Source organism: Malurus melanocephalus, unplaced genomic scaffold, assembly GCF_030028575.1.
Source record: "Malurus melanocephalus ecotype Western Australia unplaced genomic scaffold, MMel_1.1 scaffold_4, whole genome shotgun sequence".
NCBI classification, from domain to species: Eukaryota; Metazoa; Chordata; class Aves; order Passeriformes; family Maluridae; genus Malurus; species Malurus melanocephalus.
In genome coordinates this window covers 3,358,666-3,380,906 of record NW_026623236.1, presented here as the reverse complement: position 1 = coordinate 3,380,906, position 22,241 = coordinate 3,358,666, and the positions used below count along the sequence as shown (strand labels likewise).

Below are 22,241 nucleotides of genomic sequence, written 5' to 3'. Positions count from 1 at the left end.
GTATTTAACAGGAYAAGTTGATGAAAACACAATAAAAAGATGGGCCACCTATTTATTTCATTCTTTTAGAAATGTTGTGATAYATAGTCTTATGTCTGCTAAAGAGGTGCAATAGACTTGCCAGAATATTCTGGGCACTTATTTTTCATAAGAATCCAGAAAATAAAACTCACTTAGACTGAGTCAGCAAAGCAATAAATGCATGCTGATCCTAGTGGCATAGTTGCTTCCGTATCTGAAATAACTTGTTATTCAACTATAAATTGCTATATCTACTTTAATATTTGCATTCCTGCACTGTGCTGTGTGATGTTGTTGACTTAATGATACAGTTTTTATTGTGGTATTCATAATTGTATGGGTTCACAAGATTTGCCTAACATACAAAGCAGCTTCTCTCTACATTTTTAAGGTTTTTATGTTTATGTTCATGTAACTAAATCCCTTCTGAGCTCTATTACAATGATTAAGGASAAGCAGTAGTCACCTCCTTTCTTACAGTTGCCTTCATGCATTCCCTCCCTTACCCATCAGAAAATTCCATAGGCCATTTCATGCATATTTTTATTTACTTTTGGCCTTCTGCTATTTTAATGTCTAACAGTCCAAATATCACAAATTTAAGCGTGAGCCAGTAAAGAATCAACTGAAGCCCAAATGCATCACCAATGCAGAAAAGGCATTAAATAATCTCCTTCACTGTATTTGTGCCTGAGGGGCAGCAGTAGTTAAATGCTGCTGTCTGACTGAAGCAGATTAGATGAAAAAAAAAAAGTAAAGCTGTGGTCCTTTATTTTTCTGTACTTATCATCAAGGAATTTAAAACATGTGTAGTTTATACAGAACTTTGCCAYGAGAATACTACCCGAGAGTTCTYGGTCGTATTCCGGCATCCATTCTARCTGTGGTGCTGGACCAGCTRAAGACAAGCTGTGAGTTCATCTTAACAAATCATAATGGTTTTATATCACAGTGATGTTTTATGTTTGAGAAAATTGTTAAAATGCTGTGTTACACTAAATGTTGTGGTTTCCCTGTTACTCTTGTGTCTTTATTTGAAAAAGAACAAATTATGAAAGTCTTATGTTCCTCATGTGTTTCCACGTGAAAAATGTCTTGGTATTGTCTTAACAGGGAGATTCACCCAGAGGGATTGCCACAGGCCTACACTATCATTCTCTTATTCCGTCTTCTGCCTGAAACCCCCAATGAGCCTTTTGCAATTTGGCAGATTACAGACAGAGATTATAAACCACAAGTTGGAGTTGTGCTTGATCGTAAGGATGTTTATACTTATTGCATGGAGAAGTTACATGTTATGTTACTTTGCTCATGTTCTTCCCAAATATTTTCAAACCCAAAGCATTTTTATGTGAAAAAAGGCTTATACATTTTTAGTGTTAAAAGATTTCTTTTAAATTTAGTACAACTATATTTCAACTAAGACTAATTAAWCTAAAATCCATTTCAACTTTGGTATTAACTCTAAAATCAAAGGTAAGTACATCTATGTACTTAYGGGTCATTAAGACCATCTCTGATCTCTGTTTACCCAATTAAGGAGTAAAGTAAATTTTATCTGTAAGTGTATCTTAGGATGGTGGTTTCATTAATACATGTGAAATGAAATGTGTTATTTTTATTTATTGCAGCTGCCAGCAAAGTGCTGTCATTCTTTAACAAGGATACAAGGGGAGAGGTTCAAACTGTAACTTTTGACAATGATGACATAAGGAAAATCTTTTATGGAAGCTTCCATAAGGTAAAGGATTGAAATGATGATGTTGCTTTCTGAAGTACTGTTCTTTGAAAGACAGCCAAGCAAAAGTCACCATCAATTGTATCTGGTTTTTGTGTAGTACTTTAGGTTGTCATAGGGACCTACAGATTGTGTAAAACAAGATCTCTGAAGTTATAGGTCTTCTTTGAACCAATGTGAGAGATTTGTAAARTAATTTGTCCAGACTGAGATAGTGRAGGGGTATATCTGAGCAAGAAATTGTAGCCTGGTTCCTGCCACATGAAAGAGGAAGAATGAAAGACAAGCTAGAAGGAAAAAAGGAAAGGAAGTTGKGGTGAGAAATATTTAATGGGGGTGTAATGATTTGAAATGGTTCAGGGAGGAGGAARATAGAGACAGGGCAAGTGAGTAGGCAGGGAACCAATGTTGGGAGGTYAATAACATATTCAATAAGATTCTTATGCTTAACAAACGCAATTCATGTGTGTATATATTTAGCAAGTATGAATGTGTATTGATTTTTTTTTCTTAAAAACACTGGGTCTAAAATATTCCAATGTTGTGCCAACTGAGGAAGCAACAATAATGAGAGAGAGCCCATAAAAAGTCTATTTCTGATTTAGAATGAAACTTAGAGTTTCTGAACTGACAAAATGGCTGGTGAAATATTTGCATGTTACTGCATTTGCCTTTGACTGTGATGGTTTTGTGCTTGCTTTTCTAAATCTGTGCACCAAATTATGAAAACTTGATCTTGCCAAGCTTCCTTGCCTCTAATCATCAGGAATTGCTTGACTCAGGCTACATGTAAACCTAAAAATATTTTAAAATATTTTCTTGCTGTGTTAAATAGATATGTTTAGGGCAAGAAAGTGAGCTGCAGTTGCAACATTTTTGGTTAGCTGAAATGCCCATTCTCATGTTTTGAATTATCTCTCTTCTATTTAGCTTAGTTTTCATCTGATGACTAAATATGGCTTGGGTATAGCATTTGTTTTCTTTATGATATYGTCTTCTGCATGACTGGTTACTACCAGCATTCCTTTGAGGATACTGATAAGGGGTTGCCTCTGTTGACTTCCAGATACTGGGRGCCAAATTGTCAACTGAGTTTTGCTAGACTGAAGGCCAGAAAAGATAACTGGTGCCARCATTATAATGTTTTGTGACTTCATCTCTTTAAAACACAGGTGATTACAAAAATCACACAGTATTATAAAAGCTGTTGGTTTCCTCAGAATGTGGCAGAGAATAAGTTCCCAAAGTGGACCTAGGTTATATCCAATTRTTTTTGTTTTAAAATTTATTTAAGGTCTGATTATTTTTGTATGTATGAAGCAATGTTTGTGTCATTGATTTTGTAACTGATAGTTATGGGTAGCTTTGGGTCATACCTACATTGAACAGCCTTTATTTTGTCCTTGGCATTTGCCTTTTTATTTTTTTTTCTCCTTAATAGCTTAGTAGGACAACTGAATTTTAAGGAAACATATGAATCTACTGGAGAGAGAGTCAGTAAAGGCTAGAATGTATCATGGTTTTGTGCGAAGGTTGAGTCATCACCAGGAAGTACTGTTTAGAAACAGAGCAGCATGTAGCATGTCTCATTTTAGATATTGCTGTGAGAGCTGACACTTCTTCGGGTCAATGGTGTGGAGCTCTCCMCATGTTGTGCTGCCAGCAGCTTGTTTTAAGTGTCTGCTGCTAATTTATTTGATGTTAGAATCACATTTTTCCTTATAGTTTCTCTAAATGTTATAGAASCAAGCAGACTCCTCTGACAGCATTTACTGTGATGTTCTGCTCATTAATCAGAACAAATGGGGAAAAATTTGTGATCCCTGCAAATTGCTAGAAATTAGCAGCTATATAAAATGGTTTGTTACACTTGTTGGTTAAAAAAAAATGACAGGCAAAATAAAAATCCAGAATTTTGTATAATTTTAATAGTTAGTTACACCAGTACAGATGGAGAGAAAGTGATCCTAAGATGGCACACAATGAACTGGAGTAGCAGCAATTTGCAAATTATCTGAAAGCTTTAGAACTACAAATTCTTGCTCAGGAGACTATTTCTTAAGAAAAGATTTCTCGGTTACTTAACGCAATCTGTAACTCCCCTTCTTTTCTCCCAGAAAAGAATCAAAATTTCCAATTTTGATAATATCTAAAGTAGCTGGAAGAGCCTTGGTGTAGAGCTATATGTGGGATTTTTCACCATGAAACTAAGCTGGCTTTTCTGGCTCCTTTCCAGATGATTACTGAGATTTCCATCTGAGTCRGGTTGTTAATTCCGGTGCTTCCCCAGCCCACCTGCTGGGAAAGCTTTATGTATCAGCCATGCTGATTAGCTCCTAAAAATGGATAGCAGTAGCTTTAGATATAGGATAAAGGAAGGAAAGCAAAATTAACACATTTCTAARGGTACTTTTGCAATTTCTCCTACCTTCCAGTTTCAAAGAAATGACAAATCTTTACAATGCAAGGAGAGGTTTTCCAAAATATTAAACATTTTTGTGGCTTTCATTTGATGGCTTATTGGCTCTATCAGTCAAATGGAGTTAACTACACCTAACTGAAGGGAAATTTACTTTGGCATACTTGAACACTCTGTGTAGCATAGCTATGGTGAAAGCTGTTGAATCTGGCAAGTCCCATAGGAAAAATTGTGACTGCCTGAGACAGTCATTAACTTTATAACTGATGTTTTGGAGAGACAGACAACTTCTACTTTCTTATTCTTACCGCACTAGACTTCCTTTTAGCTTGCCATTTTGCAGTAGTTAGCAAGAGGAARTTTGATAATGCGTATATATCTTTCTGCTGCTATACATATGGGAAATAAGATTGCTTAGCTTATTGATGCGATTCATTTAGCAGCAGATTGGAATGCCATCAAACTTTATCTTATAAGGCATCTGGAGAGAAAAATTGAAGAATGTTTTCTTTCCTAAAATGACATAAATTAAATAARTAGTCAGAACTAGTTAGAACAGATTCTTTGTGTTGGTGTCTTAAAAACTGTTGAAAACAAAGTGTATCAGGGTTGAATAGAGAGATRTTTTATTTTCTGTAAACACCAGATGCCTCCTTTAATTAGATTTGTTGCCTAGGCCATGAGATTCAGGCTGGAATTCAGATCTGGCAGCAAATGAGTTTTTAACTGACTGAGTCAATTACTTGGGAGAGCTTGGCTTATTTTTGCATATTGGGATTGGTTCTTCTTTGGATGGATGTGTGATTCTCAGCAGTTATTCCTGTTTTAACCTTTTCAAATTGATKATTTCATTCAACATTCTGATGTAGATTTACCTCTTCTAAGTTTTGTCTGCTAATGAAAATGTAATCTACATTTTCTATGCAAAGTGTTTTATTTTATTTAAATTGTGACAAATACTTAACATCCCAGTACAAGGATTTGTGTATTAGGTATCTTTCAGAATTAGCAGATTACATCTGGGATGTGATTTAAACTGGATGACRCAGTAATTAACCTGTAAAATTTAGTCATGTAATCAAGTGACTGAATCTATGATGTACAAATTATAATGGATTTTAAGTTTTGGTGTGGTGCTTATTTTGTTTTATAGAAAGTTTTGCAAATTATGCTTTGGACACAGTTATCTTTCAATTGTTTTTTTTTTTTTTTTTTTTTTTTTTTTTTTTTTTTTTTTTCAATGAACACTCTTGGGAATTTTAATTAAAAAACCCACTTGTATACACAGCACTGAGATATAAAGCATAAGCACATAATTTTAAAAGAGTTTTAGATAAGCTATCCTGATGCCTTGGAGACAACTCTGCATGGGAAAATATTTAAAAGGAAAAAAAAAGTTAAAATTCTCAGGAGATTGTTCAGGCACTTGTTGACTCAGGACATTTAGGGGAATCTCTCAGCCTTATGCCAATTTTTAAAGCAGTCATCAAATAGCAATATGTTATAGTACGGTCATGTACTGTGATAACAGAAGCTTTAAACATAAATACATACTTGAGGGATTCTTTACTGCTGATCTTAATGTGCTGATTCTTTAACAATTACATAGATRTTATAATGTTCTATATAAAATATCTGCAGTAGGTAAGGTATATAAAGCCCCTGAAAACTTTCTGTTACCTGAAGATGCTTTTCCATTARCTGCATATTAAATGTGCTAAAATAAGAAGCCCTTGTTTGTTTAAACGTACTCTCTTTYGATTATAGTCATTCCTTTCTCCCTCCTAAATTTCCTCTATTTCCAGTAATCAATTTCTTCCTCTTCCCTGTTTCTCCTTATTTTAGCATATGTATTTGTAAACAGATTTCTCTCGTGGAAATTTCTCTCTTTCATCCTTGATTATTTTGTCTTGTTCTGGGCAGGCTTCTCTGGTCACTTCCTGTATCTCAATGCAGTTAATGCCTCCGGTTGAGTCATGTGTGGAAACTGAACTCTATCTTTGGGTTTGAAACAATCAACTCTCTGAACTACAGAGTCTGCTAGCCAGTGGGCTGTGYCAGGCTTATGAACATCTTGTGTGGTCGCAGCCATCAGAAGAGAACAAGAGATGCTTATATTCACTTCCTCTCAAAAATTCTTTTATTTTTTGCTCTTATTTCCCCTTAAAATATTTTTCAGGCAACCTTTTAAAATAACTAATAATAGTTCAACTATTGCATTAACTAGTATTTCTTGGCTGTGTRTCTGTATTCATCTTATTGACCTTCAGCACATTCTAAAGAGGTTGTTRAAGTCATAGATTTTTCTTCAGTTTGAATTTTTCCACCAGTTGGAAGTAAAGCAGGATTGCTAGGAATAAAACTTAAAACAGTACTACTGAATGAGTGAAATACTATTAAAGTGTTAAAGAATTGTGCCCATGTGCCATTTCTAAATATTATGTTAAACTATTTTTCAGGTCCATATTGTTGTAACTTCATCAAATGTTAAGATTTACATTGACTGCAGTGAAATTCTGGAAAAACCAATTAAGGAGGCTGGGAACATCACAACTGATGGCTATGAAATACTTGGAAAACTTCTAAAAGGCGACCGAAGATCAGCAACAGTAAGCAATAAATATGAATCCATTCATTATTGGAAGACTTTGTAATTTTCTAGGGAAAGASAGTGGAGATTATTGCACCCCAAGCTTTCAAGTGTCTGTACTTTCAAACCAAATATACTTAAGTGAGAAGTTTGGTCTTGAGTTTCCCATTCTAGCAGAATTACAAGAACAAAAATCTAATAGCTGAAAGTTGCCCTCAGGTAAATTCAAACAAGAGCAGGAATGTTTTTCTTTTAATAGGGAGAGCAGATAGTAATTGAGTACATTTACTGTGGATTCTCTATCATTAGAAATAAAGGGAGAAGTAATTCTTAGTGATAATGTCACTAGATTTCATAATTAACATCTCTAGGATCTTACAAGAGTATTACTTTATTTTACAGTTGGAAATCCAGAATTTTGACATTGTATGCAGTCCAGTTTGGACAAGCAGAGACAGATGCTGTGATCTTCCTTCCATGGTAAGTATAAATGAACCAGAGGCTCTCCAGAAAAATGTTACTTATAGTAAATTTAATAATATTAATATTGGCTGGTATTAAACCTTGTACTGGCAACACATATAAATCACAGCTGTCAGAGCAGACAGTCAGCAGCACCTCATTTCAAAGTTTTTTGTTTGAGGCAGAAAGGTTGTAGTGCTAGAATTGAGTTCCTTAGAAATGTAGCAGAAAATGTCAGTTATATTTGTATTTCAATGATATTTCAAATTCTAAGTTTATAAATGGGGAGAATATACATATATACATATGTACATATGTACATATATACATATATACATATATACATATGTACATATATACATTTATTTATTTATTTATTTATTTAATCTATTCTTAGACTGGCATTCAAAAAGCAACTGGTTTATTCCTTGTCAGTGCAAGCTGATTGTCAAATACTAGAACAAAATAGATTGCATATGAATTTGATTTTTCATGTGCCTCTGTTGCTAGTGCCTTGTAGAGCTCACAGAGAAAATTTGCTAAAAATATAAAAATCCTCTAGAAACATTTGGAAATCACTGTTAAGCTGTGAGTTTTTCTTGAAAAYAGGATAATAGAGAATCTTCCTGCGATTGTTTTAGAAAAGCATGCTGCTTCTGTGTACTTTTCTTTAAAAGAACAATAATAAGTTGTGATTGAATTTTCAGAGAGATGAAGCAAAATGCCCAGCTCTTCCAAATGCTTGTACCTGCACACAAGACAGTGTGGGGCCTCCAGGACCTCCTGGACCAGCTGTAAGTTACCAGCTGTAACTATTCACAATAGACAGATTTTATGAGTTATGAATTTATGGAAGTAATGTTATGTTGGTCTGTGGTTTTGTGAAACAAATGTCAGTCAGACACACAGTTCCTATCCTCGTGTCCATAACATCRTGGTAATCCATCCACTTTTCATCCTAACTTTGAGAGTTTGGCAGGTCTTACCACATCTACTTGTTTGCATGATCTTTTCCTGGATTTCCAGTGTTATCACTGGGAAAGCTCCTCATTGTTTGATAGGCAGAAAGACTCTGGCCCCATCTTTAGCACATCATGTACAAGTTATTTTTAATGGACTGTGAAAATATTTTTCCTAAATACAGCATCAAGATTTCACTCCAAGGAAAGATTCTTCGCTGTCAGGGAAATAAATTAGTTACTCTCTTTATTTTTTACATGGAGAGACAGCAATTTATGGAATGGATATGCTCCTATCAATTGCATTGAATATTAGGGAGCTATACTCAGACAGCAGTAGTCCTACTTGAAGCTTTCAAAAATGCTGCATGAGGAATATAAATACCSAGTTAGGTTGTCTGGTAGTCTGCTAGAGAGCTATTCAGAGATTTTGATGAATATAAGTTGAAGTTTATGTCTGCAGAGACAAAAGTCAAAATAATAATTTTTCATGGGCTGAATTGGCAAGGCTGCARCTGATGTGGTTTCCCCGAGTTCCTGATGCATATTTTATTCTTCTACACTTTCTAGCAGTGTGATCTGTACACATCAAAACTTTGGGGCTTCACTTAAGAGTTTCTTAAAGAGAATTCATAATACACTGTAGTATTATATACCTTTGCTTCCTATGTATGAAATACATTTTTTTTCCAAATACTCAATTTAGGGTGGCCCAGGAGCTAAAGGTCCCAGAGGTGAAAGGGGTTTGACTGGATCATCTGTAAGTACATTTCCCAAAATACATTTGTAATAACATTTTTATAGTTTTACCTGTGTGGAAATTTTTATGCTTAGTTTTAGGCTAAGAATGAAGGTTMAAATTTAGTTGAAAACATGCCTTTWTATTACTTATGTGCGGCCTACCTATTTGAGACGATGTATCACAGTCTGTGTAGCCTCAAGGGCACTGACCACATGTCAGGATGCTGGGATTATGTGGATCAAAGTTTTAATGCACACTCTGCATGATTAGTGTTCTCTCTTCTGTGCAAAGGAGGTTGTGATACTTCTAATTAGCACTGCCAGAGGGCATCTATTGGCCTGAGACTGCCAACACAAATCAGAGAATAGCTTATGAAAGTGTATGTCTCTTAAACAACTATTTCTACCACTGTTCTGAAGTATTAAATGTCTCTGACTTACCTTATGTGCCTAACGCAAAGGATGTTGCAGTTACTGATCTCAAAAGGGATTGTCATTTACAATTTTGTTTTAATTTTCTGCTTTAAGGGGCCTCCTGGTCCTCGTGGTGAGACGGGTCCTCCTGGCCCTCAAGGTCCCCCAGGTCCGCAGGGTCCCAATGGGCTGTCAATCCCAGGTGAACCGGTGAGTGGCCCTTTGGAGTGCCATCTGCAGGCAATGTGTGTGTGTGGAGACAGAGTGTCCATGGGGAAGGTGGCCTTGGGAAGAGGGTGGCAGCTTTTCCTGAGCAGTTGTTTGTCCCTGCAATGCAGTRGTGTTGTGAAACACATCTCTTTCTCAAACAAATCTCATAATACAGTAGCATTTTCTGTCCTGAATGTTACCTATGCTCACGGGATGCCAACCAAGTGGCAGAGTCTAAGTGCTGTAATGGAAGTTGTGCTACTCTGTTTTCAGTCTTAATGGCTGTTCTGTAGAGTTGCTAGGCATTCCAGTTTAAAGACTCCAAAGTATCAAACTRTGGTACAGGACAATTAAGCATGCAATATTTCTTTGAAGACTTTCTCACAGACTTACACCTTCAACATCTATTTTCTGGCTTAAATCAGTAGCTAGGGCTTTTCTTGGCAACAGCATCCATATTTTCACAAGATGCTACTTTTGATTTCATGTGCATGCCCTCAAAGCCAGAGTAACTCTTATTAACACTGATGAAGTTTCACTATGTTCTGGTTTTTATAGAAGTTAGCATACATAACTCTGTCTATGCTGTGAATGTATTAAGGCTGCCTTTGCCATATTTTAATAAATAACCCCTAAAAACAGGAATATAATTCTGATGTTTCCYATTTAGAATTAGTTTGAATTTTAATAGATTTGGGAGATTTTTTTATTAAGTCTTTGATCAAAATATAAAGATAATGGAAAACAGAATTGATGTCTGATTGCATGCTGTCTCATTTTTCATTTGAAAATAGATTAGCCGCTCCATCTAGAAGGGAATCTGGGAAATGGAAAATAAAACGTGTTTTAAGATATACATTAGGAACAYCTTCTGCTTTGTAAAGACAAAGTAGAATGATTATGTTAGCCTGTGTAGATTATTTTCACTTTTTTTTTTCTTATATACTGGGAGGAAGAACTCAATCTAGATGATCTAGAGCAAGAAAGGACAAACATTCCTTTTACATGTGTAATACAAATAATAAATGTGTTTGCCATATTCACTTGGAAAAGTCTGAAGACTGACAGCACCATTCATGGAATGAGAGCAGCAGTCATGGAATTTCTCATTAGCTAACAAGAATTTAGAGAACTTTGGAGTCAAGTAGTTTCATTTGTCATATCAATGGTGATTCATATTCTCAAATGTTTACAAATTTTTTGAGTATTAACAGTTGTTAATGCTGGATTATCATGCAAGCCCCTGTAAAAAATGAATATTGTATTGTCAAGTTTAGCTCATGTGGGTTTAGACTGTGCATTTATAATGCAGTGCTGAAGCATATGTAGAATGCAAGCTAGCTGTGAAAGGCATAAAATTGCTTCTTTATATGCTCCTGCACCTTGGAAGTGTGATGTATTCTGTAATCATTTGTGATTACAAACTATAAATTTGACAATTATAGGGTCGTCAAGGAATGAAGGGGGATGCTGGCCAGCCTGGACTACCAGGGCGATCGGTAAGTTGAYACTTAGGAAAGAAAATGTCATTTTACACTATTCCTGATGCAGCCTGGCTGCTGGACAGCTTTCTTTGACATCACTAGGAGCCATAGGCTCTTCTCATACTTCCCTAAGCCGTAGTTTTGGAAGTAATGACACCTAGAAATTTGAAATGTTGGAAATATAAACCATTCAAAACAGAATGAGTGAAAAAACAGCTGTGTTTAGTCAAGCCAAATGTCCACCTGGACAGTCATGAATACACTATGACACACCACTGGATTGGGAAGAGTACTCTGACAGCTCCCCAGGAAGGTCTCTCAACTTCTGACCACTTGCAGTTAAATGTCTTCCTGAAATAAAGATTGCAGAACCTTTGCTGAACTGTTCTTCAGCAATGTTGCTGATTTCTACTTTTGGAATTCAAATGGCCTTGGGACATTAATTCTGAAAGAAGAAAGCAATACTAAATTTCAGTTACATGCAGGTTTCTGTATTGTGTACTCTACACRGAGGAGAAAAAATTAGGTTTTTAAAAATAACTGGCCAAATTTAGATAATCAAAGACTTAAATGGACATCTGGTGACATAATAAATATTCCTTTGTTACTATGTGGTCCTTTTTTTATTGATGATAAAAATACTATGCGAAGAATGCTTAAATGTTGTGGATTTAGTTTCATATATCAGATAAGGTCAGCCATGGGCCAAGGGCCTTGTATTTTTTTACCTGTTTCATTAGTCCTTATAACTTTCAGTAATATACTTTTAGGGAGTAGTAATGTCCTGTAGAAAGAAATGCAAYATGTTAGTGTACAATGAGATTAGACAGAAGGCGGGGAAGAACATCCACTGGAGATGTATGGAATGGCATAGYAGTGATATTTGTTCTGTCATGGGTACAATTTCTCACTCTTTTTCTCTCCAGGGAACCCCAGGCTTACCTGGTCCACCTGGACCAGTGGGACCTCCAGGAGAAAGGGTAAGGGTTCCTCRGTTTATGTTCTGAAAAGAGCAAGTAATATAATTTTTGTGTTTTGTTGGATTTTYCCCCCTCTTTATATATCTTTCCATTTCCAAATGTTTTTTCAAAAGGAGTCCTTTTWTCAGTATCCCTTCTGCAGAGACAAAAGTAGAAGTGTTGGAAACACCTCAGGTGTGAAAACCTCCCCAGACAGCCTTTGGATAGCCAGATAGGTTCTGTAAAAATCACTGTGCTCCCTCCCCTGACCAGGTTCTCAGCTYCCTTCACCCATAGGGCAGTATTTCCCCTGAGCAGGGCTCTGCCAGGGACTCAGCCCTGCTGGCTTCCCCCCACTGAGGCTACTGCAGGGGATCCCTTTCAAACTCTGCCTATCTCAATGCATGGGAGGCATTGTATTGATAAGGAATCTGATTGYGAAGGTCAGGTTAGTATTGGTAAGGAATCTGATTGTGAAGTTCAGGTTAGTATTGGTAAGGAATCTGATTGTGAAGGTCAGGTTAGTATTGGTAAGGAATCTGACTGTGAAGGTCAGGTTTGCTCCTAAACTTTTGGATCTAAGAACTTGTCTTTGGATGGAGAATTCTGAAATGTCTTCATAATGAAGGGCATCTACCAAGGTATTTAACTTTGCAATTGTTGCTTCCTTTCATCTAATTGGGGTCAATTAAGCAAATGTCTTTTGTCATCATCTTTAAGATAACTGAAGCAATGACTTGCCTTTACAGTCAAAATTAATAGCTGATACATGCWTTTGTAACAGTTCTATAGTGGGAGTTGGTAGCTGGAAATGAAAATAGGCGGCTGTATGATAGCCAGTTGCCAAAGAAGATACTATTGGATTCATGGGTCATGGACCATCACATTCAACTTGTGAATGCTGTGTTAGATTACTGAAATGGGATTTCTTAGCATTCATTCTTGCAGGGGGAATATCTGAGAGGGAGCTGGTTCTTCAGTTAAGCAGAAAATCCCGATTCTCCAACYAAACTGTGAATGAGAGAACAGCGAGAAGATTTTACTCCTCTGGCATAGTGCTGTGATTCCTTTTCTTAAAAATATTGAGGAAGATTGATTTCATTTTCAGTTAATCAACAGCAGCTGAACATTTAAAGTGGCTGAAGCTCATTGCTCCACAGCCTTCTCCAACATGAGTCATTATAGCTATTTTATAACTTACATTGTAGATGGGTTTTAAAAGACATTCTGGCAATAATCAGAAGTATTGCAATTATATAATCATAAAAGCCATTTTTTTCTAATCTTGCTTTTATTTTTGAATAGGGTTTCACAGGAAAAGATGGCCCCACAGGTCCCAGAGGCCCACCAGGACCAGCGGTAAATATAATTTTGTCTTTGATATACTCTGAATTAAGAGACCTGAGCCAAGAGAGAGCCAAATTGACATTTTCAGTTTCTGTCAAATATGGAATGGATCCATTGTTTAATATACTAGATGGCTGTGACAAACTCTCAGTAGAAGGTGAGCAGAGAGCTGGGTAAAGCATATATTCACAAATATTCGTAACAGTGGTTTTGATGATGATTTCTGCCAGGGTAAATAAGGGAAGAACCAGTTTATCTGGTTCTTTAGCCATAATCTTTAAATGCATAGCCTGATCTTCTGAAACTAATTGGGTTATTACATGTACAATGGTGAAAATAAACTCAGTTAATACAAGTTTTTCTTGACGAGAGTGTTTGAGGATTAGTTTTTGCTTAAAAAGTTGCTTCACTGTGTTTTGTGGGACCATGCTAGAAAGGAGGCTGGCTGTCAGAGAAAAGCATATGTTGGATCAGACAGCCTGAGATGGGCAAGTTGCTGCAACTCCGTGTTACTGGGTCCAACCTGTAGCAAGTTGGAAGATGTATTTCCAGTAGGAAACACACAGATCACTCATTTCCATGACATAAACACATTATCTCTAGGGCAGCGTATTATTTGGGCTGCCCCTACTCCCCCACAATTGTTTTTCTTGTGCTGCTTTGYGAATGTCCAGATGAGCTTCTGTCACATTATCTGATACTGGTCTTTTAATTGTTTGTATTTATCTAGTATCACTAGAATGACTGTTATGATCTTCTTGTGGATTTTTACATGGATCACAGATGTGCTAGGTGAACTTACAAGGCCAATCTGTTTTGTACTCCTTTAGGAATATKTCATTAAGAATCATACCAAAAACTTCTACACACTGTCTGTATCTTTTGGTTCAGAAATGTGTGTTAAACTGTGGTGTTACATAAAAGAACACATGAGGAAACAAACCATTTATTCGATAAAAAAAATTCAAGCCTGATAAGTACCTAACAGAAAACAACCTGATAGAAATAATTTTTAGTGTTGCTTTGGACTCAATACAATAACAGATTTTTTATTAACACTTAGGTTATGTATTTRCACAATTCACTTTATATGTCTTCTGCTGCAGGGTGCTCCCGGAGTTCCAGGAGTGGCTGGCCCAAGTGGAAAACCAGGGAAACCAGGAGATCGCGGGACACCAGTAAGATAATGATACACTCAGAGTATCAAATTTAAAATTACAGTCTGTTGATGAATATGAGACTTCTGCTGCTTTAAATAGTTGTCTTGCACTTATGATGGTGGCTAATACAGTGGAGCTGACCTAAACCCACAAGTCTTTTTTTTAAAAATAATTTTATTTTTATAGTATGCCATTTTGCTGAGTTTAATAGTTGGGGCTGGAAATTGTGGTCTCTGGTTTCCACTAAAAGGATCGGAGGCTGTTATGTGCCAAGACATATATTCATTCCTACACTGTACAAGCATGAAGAGAACTAGGTCAGCAAAATGACTGGAAAGTCTTTGCATGTGTGTATAGTAAAAAAGTGAATAACTGCTGAAGGTTGACAATCTTTGATAACATTACATAATCAGCTCTGTTTTGCAAATGTTTTGTGCTTTTGAAACTATTTCAAAATTATTTGGGAGTGGTTTCTGTGGGTTGTATACAGACTTTTAAAGTGCTTCCTGAATAGGGAGAGAGAGCAGGAGGTGTTGCCTCCCACCAACATTTTGAGGAGAAATTTAATTTGATTAATTTATAGGATCTCTTGAGTCAGGAGTAGAGACAGTAAGTTAAATGAGAAGTCATTCATTACTTGTGATAATGTATGGCAGTAATCTAGAATTTTCCATCCTGCTTCGATGTGGTTGTATATATGAAAGCTGGATAATTTGAAAGAACATATAGTAGGCTGGGAAGCTTGGTTTTGAAGTGGAAGGACCCATGAGAACCTGGAAGCTRGGTCATTTTCTCATACACATCTCGAATTCTGTCTGTTTGCCRGACTACAAATTCCATTTTTACTTGTAGTAGAGAGAAGTAGAAATTCCATTTGTACTTGTAGTAGACAGAGAAAAGTCTTGAAGTTTTTCTGCCTTTAGATATACATTGCTAGTGTGATATTTGTGCTTGGTCAGACGCTGGATAGACATGGCCAGAGCACAAAACACTGTCCTTTGCTCACCAGGGAGCTGTAAATTGCCTGTCAGGCAGTCAACTCCTTTCCAAGCACCATGTCTAAATTCTCCTACACTCTAATTCTTAAGAGATCCCTTCAATTTAAAATAAATTTYTTTCCTCCATTATTGCACTTTCTTGTAATGGGACATTCGGTATCATATTTACCATTTCTAATGTTTCTAGAACAGATCTCAGCAGGAATTCTGGCTTCCACTTTGGACAGATCTTTTATCAGATTCCTGGTGGACAGACTTTCAAGGCCTTCCTTTGTGTACAGTATTATAGCTGCCATACAATATTATAGCTGCCAAAGGTGCAGCCTGACAGCCAAATGCRACTTGCAGTGTCATGATTCATAGTTCTGCCTGAAGGGACAGATAATGAGGCTTCATGTTGCCTCTGATAAATACAAGGAATAAATAATTTTTGACCAGATCTTGCCATTTTTTCTTCTACCTGATTGCTAGTACTATTAAATGAAATTCAGGAGAAGGACCCCTACAAACCAAGGAATATTGCATTCCAGGTACAAGGGATACAAGTTACCTGCAGATTATGAACAGCCTTGGTGTTATGAAGTTGCTCCCAGTGAATGCAGTCAGCTGGAACTCCTTTCTCATGTGTTCAATACCCATAATGTGCTAAGCTGGGGCAGACCACACTGTAAACATTTCTCCACATCACTGTGTACTTACACTAGAATAGGGTTGATTCTAGAAGTGTTAACYGAATTTTCATGGAAATAGGAAATTTGGCTTTTTGATCTGCTTGCAAAGTACCTCCAAGAGAAACTTTGATGTTTTTTCCCATGTAGTAACAAAATGATTGAAAAAGGAGCAGTAAGAACACAAATGAGTTGTTARTCTATTGGGAACTGAGCACAGGCTCTCCTAGGGGAAACTGAAATATCTGTCTTCTGTCCAGACAGAGAGTGAGAATTCCATAACAGGTCATACACACATCGTAAGAAAACAACCATCAGGAGTAAGAAAGACTCATTAAATTAGAAGAGAATAGTGGTTCAGGAAGAAATGAGGGTTTTCTATGAATAAATGTAATGGGGAAAAGAAAATCTTGGACTCTTAGAGAGGAAAGGTTCCAGTACTTGTTATTTTATAGGTGTGAGACTAAAAACAGTAATGATAGGTAGGCAGACTAAGTTGTGTTAAGGTAGAACTGTCCTGCTCTGTTGACAATAGGGTCCGACTTTGTTGATTTATAAGTTCCCAGGAAAAAAATGCAAGGCATTTATGTTTAATAAATAAGGTGCTCTTAAACTGATGCCTCCAGGACAAAATAAACTGTGAAAATCTTTCGAGGGTAGTCCAAGACWGTTATGAGTTATATCCGAATTTTGAGAATTTTGCATTGTCTGCTGCAATGTGTTCATTGCTCTTGCATCCATTAAAGCAGWTGTCTTAGATGATGTCTCAAGAAGACACTGCTTTGGGAGCAATGAGCTGGTGKTTCTTGAGAGGAGCAAACATTCTTTTGGGAAAAACAAATGAATACATTATCTTCTAATGCAAAAATAGCAAAACTTCCTTTGTTTTGTCCTCCTTCAGCAGTAGAACTATGCTGCAGCCCCAGCCTTCATCCCACAGCTCAGAAAAAAATTCCACATACAGCATAAACCAACTTTTCCTTGCACTGACCCTAAGTGACTCCCTCATTGCAGGATATCAACAAAACAGAGTGCCAACAGCAGCTGCTGTTTCTCAAAATGCTGTCAAGCAGTTGGCTAAACTGCACTTTTTYGTCTATTAAATGAAAATAAACTGAAATTTTAGAGGCATATAACTGAGTGGGAGGAAGATGCAAATAGCAACTCAGTAATTGCAGTTGTACTTTTTTTTTTTCAAATCTGTTTCTAAAATATCCAGGTGGAAAATTCACTTTATTGTTAACATGGCCAGTCAGCCTCTAATCTTCAAATTTTAAAATTAGTTCCAAATTGCCTGTAGACTTCCAACCACAAGGYTGAATCAGTGTGTGTTTGCAAGGTCACAAATTGAAGAATGAGGCTTATTTTATTTCAATGAATTTTAAAATTGACTGGGTATTGCTTACAATGAAGGAATGGCATTAGCAATGTTGTGCTTTTGTTACCTGAGCACCTCGCTGTCTTACCGACATGGCTTGTAGTTAAAGACAGCCCAAAGAACTTTCCTTGACCAGACAGCAAAAATATATGTCTGTTTATTTGGAAGTCAAATGAAATCTCTGTTAGAGCTTCGGTACATCATCATTTACCACAAGGTTAATTATTGGAGAATGACAGACAGAAGTGCCATATTTTCCTGATGATTTTATTTATAATCATTTATATTTTGCCATTTACAAGTCCATAGTCTGTTTCAGCATGTGGCTGTCATAAGCTAAAACTAAAMGACAGACACTTCCCTGTGGACTTCACAGAGTAAGAAAAATATAGATGAATSAGCAAAGGACAGAAGGGAAAAAATATTCATCAGCCTCATGGGCATATTTTGTACATATTAGCAGCTGYCTCATTGGTGGCATAATTTATTCCAATGGCACATTTATGGTGTCACCATTCTAAATCTTTCATTTGACTGCACAATTAATTTTGCATGAACGCTCTGTTATTCATGATGCAAATGTACCATATGACAACTACTTAACTCAGTGATGGATGAACTGTCTCATATTTTCTGTGGCGTGTCATGGGGTAGGTGCGTGCAGCTCTGCAGCAGAGAAGCTCAGAGAGCACACACTAAGTTCACACCCTGACATACCCCAAGGGCATTTGTCTGCCCAAACCCTCGATAAAAGTCTGTGAAACTGCCACCACATTCGAGGGGTGTCTGCTGTGACCTCACTGGAATGATTTGGTGTCTCGTGCTGTTGAAATTAATTGTGGGTACTGTAGGAATGTTATGAGAAACAGCTGCAGCCCACACTTAGCCTTTGCTTTGTTAATGGTGATAAATAGACTCCTTAAAGAAATACTGCAGTGCACAAAGCAGTAACACTCAGGATGTGTGTKTAACTATGTGGGGAGCCAGGCAGAGCAGCAGATGACCAAAGTGATCTTTCACCTTTGAAATATGCCTTATGTTCAASTAGTAATTTAGGCTAGAAATGAAAACAGTGTTTTTCATATATATGTGCATATATAAAAATTAGAATCAGTCCTTCTGGTTTGCTTCTTACATAGTATTCTTGAAAACTGAAAACCCTACAATCACTAAACTATTCAAAGGCAAATGGGAAGTGTTATTAGAGAAAAGTTGACATATGTTAGTAATTATAAAGGATCTCAAACTAWGACTTCTATGAGACTTTTTTGAGACTAGAAATGGTTGAGAATTAGGAAGGAAACTGTCATGAATAGGATAAGCATTTAATGCTATCTGTCTCCATGTTATATGTCATCTCTGCATAACTCTATGTCACTTCATGCAGAATCCTTTTCATAATGGGTTCAAAGAGACAACTATCCTTCCTTGACATGTGTTATTCTTTGTAACTTACCTTCTTTAATGATAAATTGTCTTAAGGCCTAAAATTAAAAGGTTATATATAACTCATACAAGACCATTCACCATTTACAGAAATATGCTTGAAAATGCTAGAAATTCACCTTTGCTAGAAATTCAACTTTGAAATTGACAGTGTGATTCAACTGTCAGAATACACCTACTTTTTGGTCATAGTTTGAATTTTTCCTTCAGGTCTTTTTCTTCTGCATCTGTTGGAGTGTTTGATGACAGACAAAAGATCATTGGTTCTCCACTCTTTTCTGGAACCTCTCTGAAATGAAAAATTCAAGGAGAACCAGGTCTTCCTTCTTGAAAGAGTCACTTTTTTTTCTAGAATTGTTTCTAGAATTGCACATCTCAAAATTATAGTTGGGGTGAAATAACATAATCCTTCAGTTGCTTAATTTTTACTTATTTATTTTAGGGTACACCTGGAATGAAGGGAGAAAAAGGTGACAGAGTAAGTCTGTTTATAATTCAGTTTTTCTCATAATTCTTAAATTAAATACTATCTATGTCTTTAAAAGTACCGACACTTGCTAATAAAACACTTGTTTTGCATTTGATTATTTAGGGTGATATTGCTTCTCAGAAYATGATGCGAGCAGTTGCAAGACAAGTTTGTGAACAACTGATAAATGGTAAAAAATGTTGCTTGCTTTGTTTCCCATACTAGTAATTTACTACTTTGTTAAAAAGAGAAAACAGTGGTTTAAATTTGAAGTGACAGAYACTGGCCACAGAACACAGCAAGAACTTGACTGGTCTGATAGCTGTCCAATACAAATCATTTGGTGGAAAAAAGTAGCAGCAGATTTTTGTGAGATCCAGAGGCTAGCTTGGTAATCAGAATAACAGACTAACAGAATAAATTGAGTTGGAACTAATCTGTGACGTTTGGAAATACACATGCAAGTCTAACTTTCTGGTGACATTCCCTTTGTCATTTTGGTCCAAAATTACYTCATCTTTGTAATAAAATCAGTACATATTTTCTCATTAAACATGTCTTATCTTCAAGAGAAGGGAATCAGTGAGAAAAAGGATGCTCATTGCAGGTGCTTTGCCAGCAGGGAAAGACACATGAGTTTTGGGTAAATACGGTGCACAGAATCAGTGGTGCTATGAGAGTAACAACAATATTTATTTGGAGAAAGACTTCAAATTGAATTTCAGTCCTCTACTGCCACATAGTGCAGCTTTTCAGCCCATGAAGCTTTTCTCCACAGGGACTTTCTCTCTGACCCTGAAGCAGTACTTTTGCTATGAGTAAACCTGCCAAGAAAGACAGAGGCAAATTGGTCTTAATATGGTATCTATTACAATGGTAATTGTTGGCTGAGGAGAGCAGCTATTCCTTCTGGATCATTAAGAGTGCTTGGAAGGAGGACAGTGTGTCCTTTAAAATGCCTCTGATGGCCACTGATACAAACATGTGTTAGTTAGCTATCAAAGAAGAAGGAAAGTACATTCGTGAATGAATCAGGATGCCATTTCCAAGACCTTTTAACATCTCTTTGAGCATTCCTGCCATATTTTTTTTTTTGTGTTCAGCTCATCTCTTCAGTATCATGCTACAATTGGCACATTGCACTACTCAGGTGTGTCTCTCCATTAAGGCTTCCTTCCTGTATAGTTTCAAAATGTCATTGCTTTTGTTCATGCATCCTTTTTTTGGAGGTGAAATTTCCCCATATGCACAAGGTATATAGGTACAAGCCTGTGCATCCGACAGGCTTAAGAAAATTATTTCATCGACTGTGCTGCTAGCTCTACAAACAAATAATTTATATTGCCTGTGGTAGCTGCAGAGCTCTGAAACTACATAGAAATGTGATGCTGCAGTTTTAGAAGTGGAATAAGTCCTTTCTGCTCTTCAGAGTAAAAACAACCTCTAAATATAAGTCTGAGAGCAAGAATACTGTAAAAAAAAAGTTTATTTTTAAATGTTAATAATTCTGTGGTAAATTTTTGTTAATGTCATTGGCTTCCAAAATCCCCCTTACCTTTCCTCCCTGGCTCCCTCCCTCTTTTATTTATGTTCAGCCTTATTATCAGACATTCATCTTCAGTCTTTCTAATTCATCTGTACTAATTTATTGAATGGGAAGAATAGAATTTTATGAAGAGAGAGATAATATTTTATTCCTTCCCATTTTGATAAAAAATTTGCACTCATTTCACATTCTTATTTTCTTTTGAAGGTCAAATGAGCCGGTTTAATCAAATGCTGAATCAAATCCCCAATGATTATTATTCAAACCGTAATCAGCCAGGGCCACCAGGCCCACCTGGTCCCCCAGGAGCAGCTGGGACAAGAGGAGAGCCTGGACCTGGAGGAAGACCGGGATTCCCAGGACCTCCTGGGGTTCAAGGACCTCCTGGTGAAAGAGGTGAATACATACCAAGGCAGCTGTACTGTGGACATAGTGCAGAGGCTGCCAGAGGAGCAGTCTGCTCCCTTTACCGTATCAGATTAGGAAGYCCTGCTAGGCCAGTTGGATTGCCTGAGGGACACTGGCATTCTGAAGGACAAGGTTAACTAGATCAGTGCTTTCCTRTCTCTCTCTTGCTCAGGTTTCGTGAAATACAAATTGATATAACATTTTGGCTGCTGTCTGACGCTTCCACATAATATCCCAGGAAAGCAAATATTCCCTTTGACCAGAACTCTTCTGGCACTAAACAGCTTCATCTTGAAAGGCTGTTTGGAGTAACACAACTCTTTGCAAAATAGAACACCAATTAAGAGAGAAAATGAGTCATTTGCAAGTATAAAATGTAGGAGTTTAAAGAATTAGATCCACATCYTTAACTCTACAATATTCTGAGGGAGGGAAGCAACTCTGAACTGAATTTGGGCATATGGATAAACTTACTTTATGGCTATCTTGGATTGCTGAAAATCACATGGACTGTCTGTAGCGTACTCTGCAGTGTTTTCTAGCATGTTTTWTATACTCTTTTAAAAAGTCTCAGAATAAATCAAGAAATCCAGAAACAGAATTTAGAAGAATTTCTTAAACTTTTTCCATTATAACTGTCCCTAAGAATGTGTAAACCATCCTTGACTGAAAATACCTTCCTGTTTGTAGTTTAAAATAATAAGAATCTATGGTTATTTCAGTATCTCAAATACTTTTCTGTGTTTGAGAAATTTTATTTATACCAAGTTACCTCTGCGTCCTATTTTATTTTAAGGTTACTATWTTTATATCCCATTTTTCCC

The 22,241-nt window shown here is 36.6% G+C and overlaps 1 protein-coding gene across 5 annotated transcripts in view; it reads left to right on the top strand.

Annotated features, from left to right (window-relative positions):
• Nucleotides 1-22,241, top strand: part of COL12A1 (collagen type XII alpha 1 chain) — a 96,782-nt gene that overhangs the window by 70,505 nt on the left and 4,036 nt on the right. For all 5 annotated transcript variants that reach the window (XM_057369149.1, XM_057369141.1, XM_057369175.1 and 2 more), the window contains 14 exons: nucleotides 1,135-1,277; nucleotides 1,653-1,762; nucleotides 6,638-6,787; nucleotides 7,171-7,248; nucleotides 7,938-8,024; nucleotides 8,896-8,949; nucleotides 9,459-9,554; nucleotides 11,000-11,053; nucleotides 11,965-12,018; nucleotides 13,303-13,356; nucleotides 14,451-14,522; nucleotides 19,437-19,472; nucleotides 19,587-19,653; nucleotides 21,217-21,405. In XM_057369149.1, the coding sequence (XP_057225132.1) occupies nucleotides 1,135-1,277; nucleotides 1,653-1,762; nucleotides 6,638-6,787; nucleotides 7,171-7,248; nucleotides 7,938-8,024; nucleotides 8,896-8,949; nucleotides 9,459-9,554; nucleotides 11,000-11,053; nucleotides 11,965-12,018; nucleotides 13,303-13,356; nucleotides 14,451-14,522; nucleotides 19,437-19,472; nucleotides 19,587-19,653; nucleotides 21,217-21,405 (1,244 nt within the window). The remainder of the gene's footprint in view (nucleotides 1-1,134; nucleotides 1,278-1,652; nucleotides 1,763-6,637; nucleotides 6,788-7,170; nucleotides 7,249-7,937; nucleotides 8,025-8,895; nucleotides 8,950-9,458; nucleotides 9,555-10,999; nucleotides 11,054-11,964; nucleotides 12,019-13,302; nucleotides 13,357-14,450; nucleotides 14,523-19,436; nucleotides 19,473-19,586; nucleotides 19,654-21,216; nucleotides 21,406-22,241) is intronic.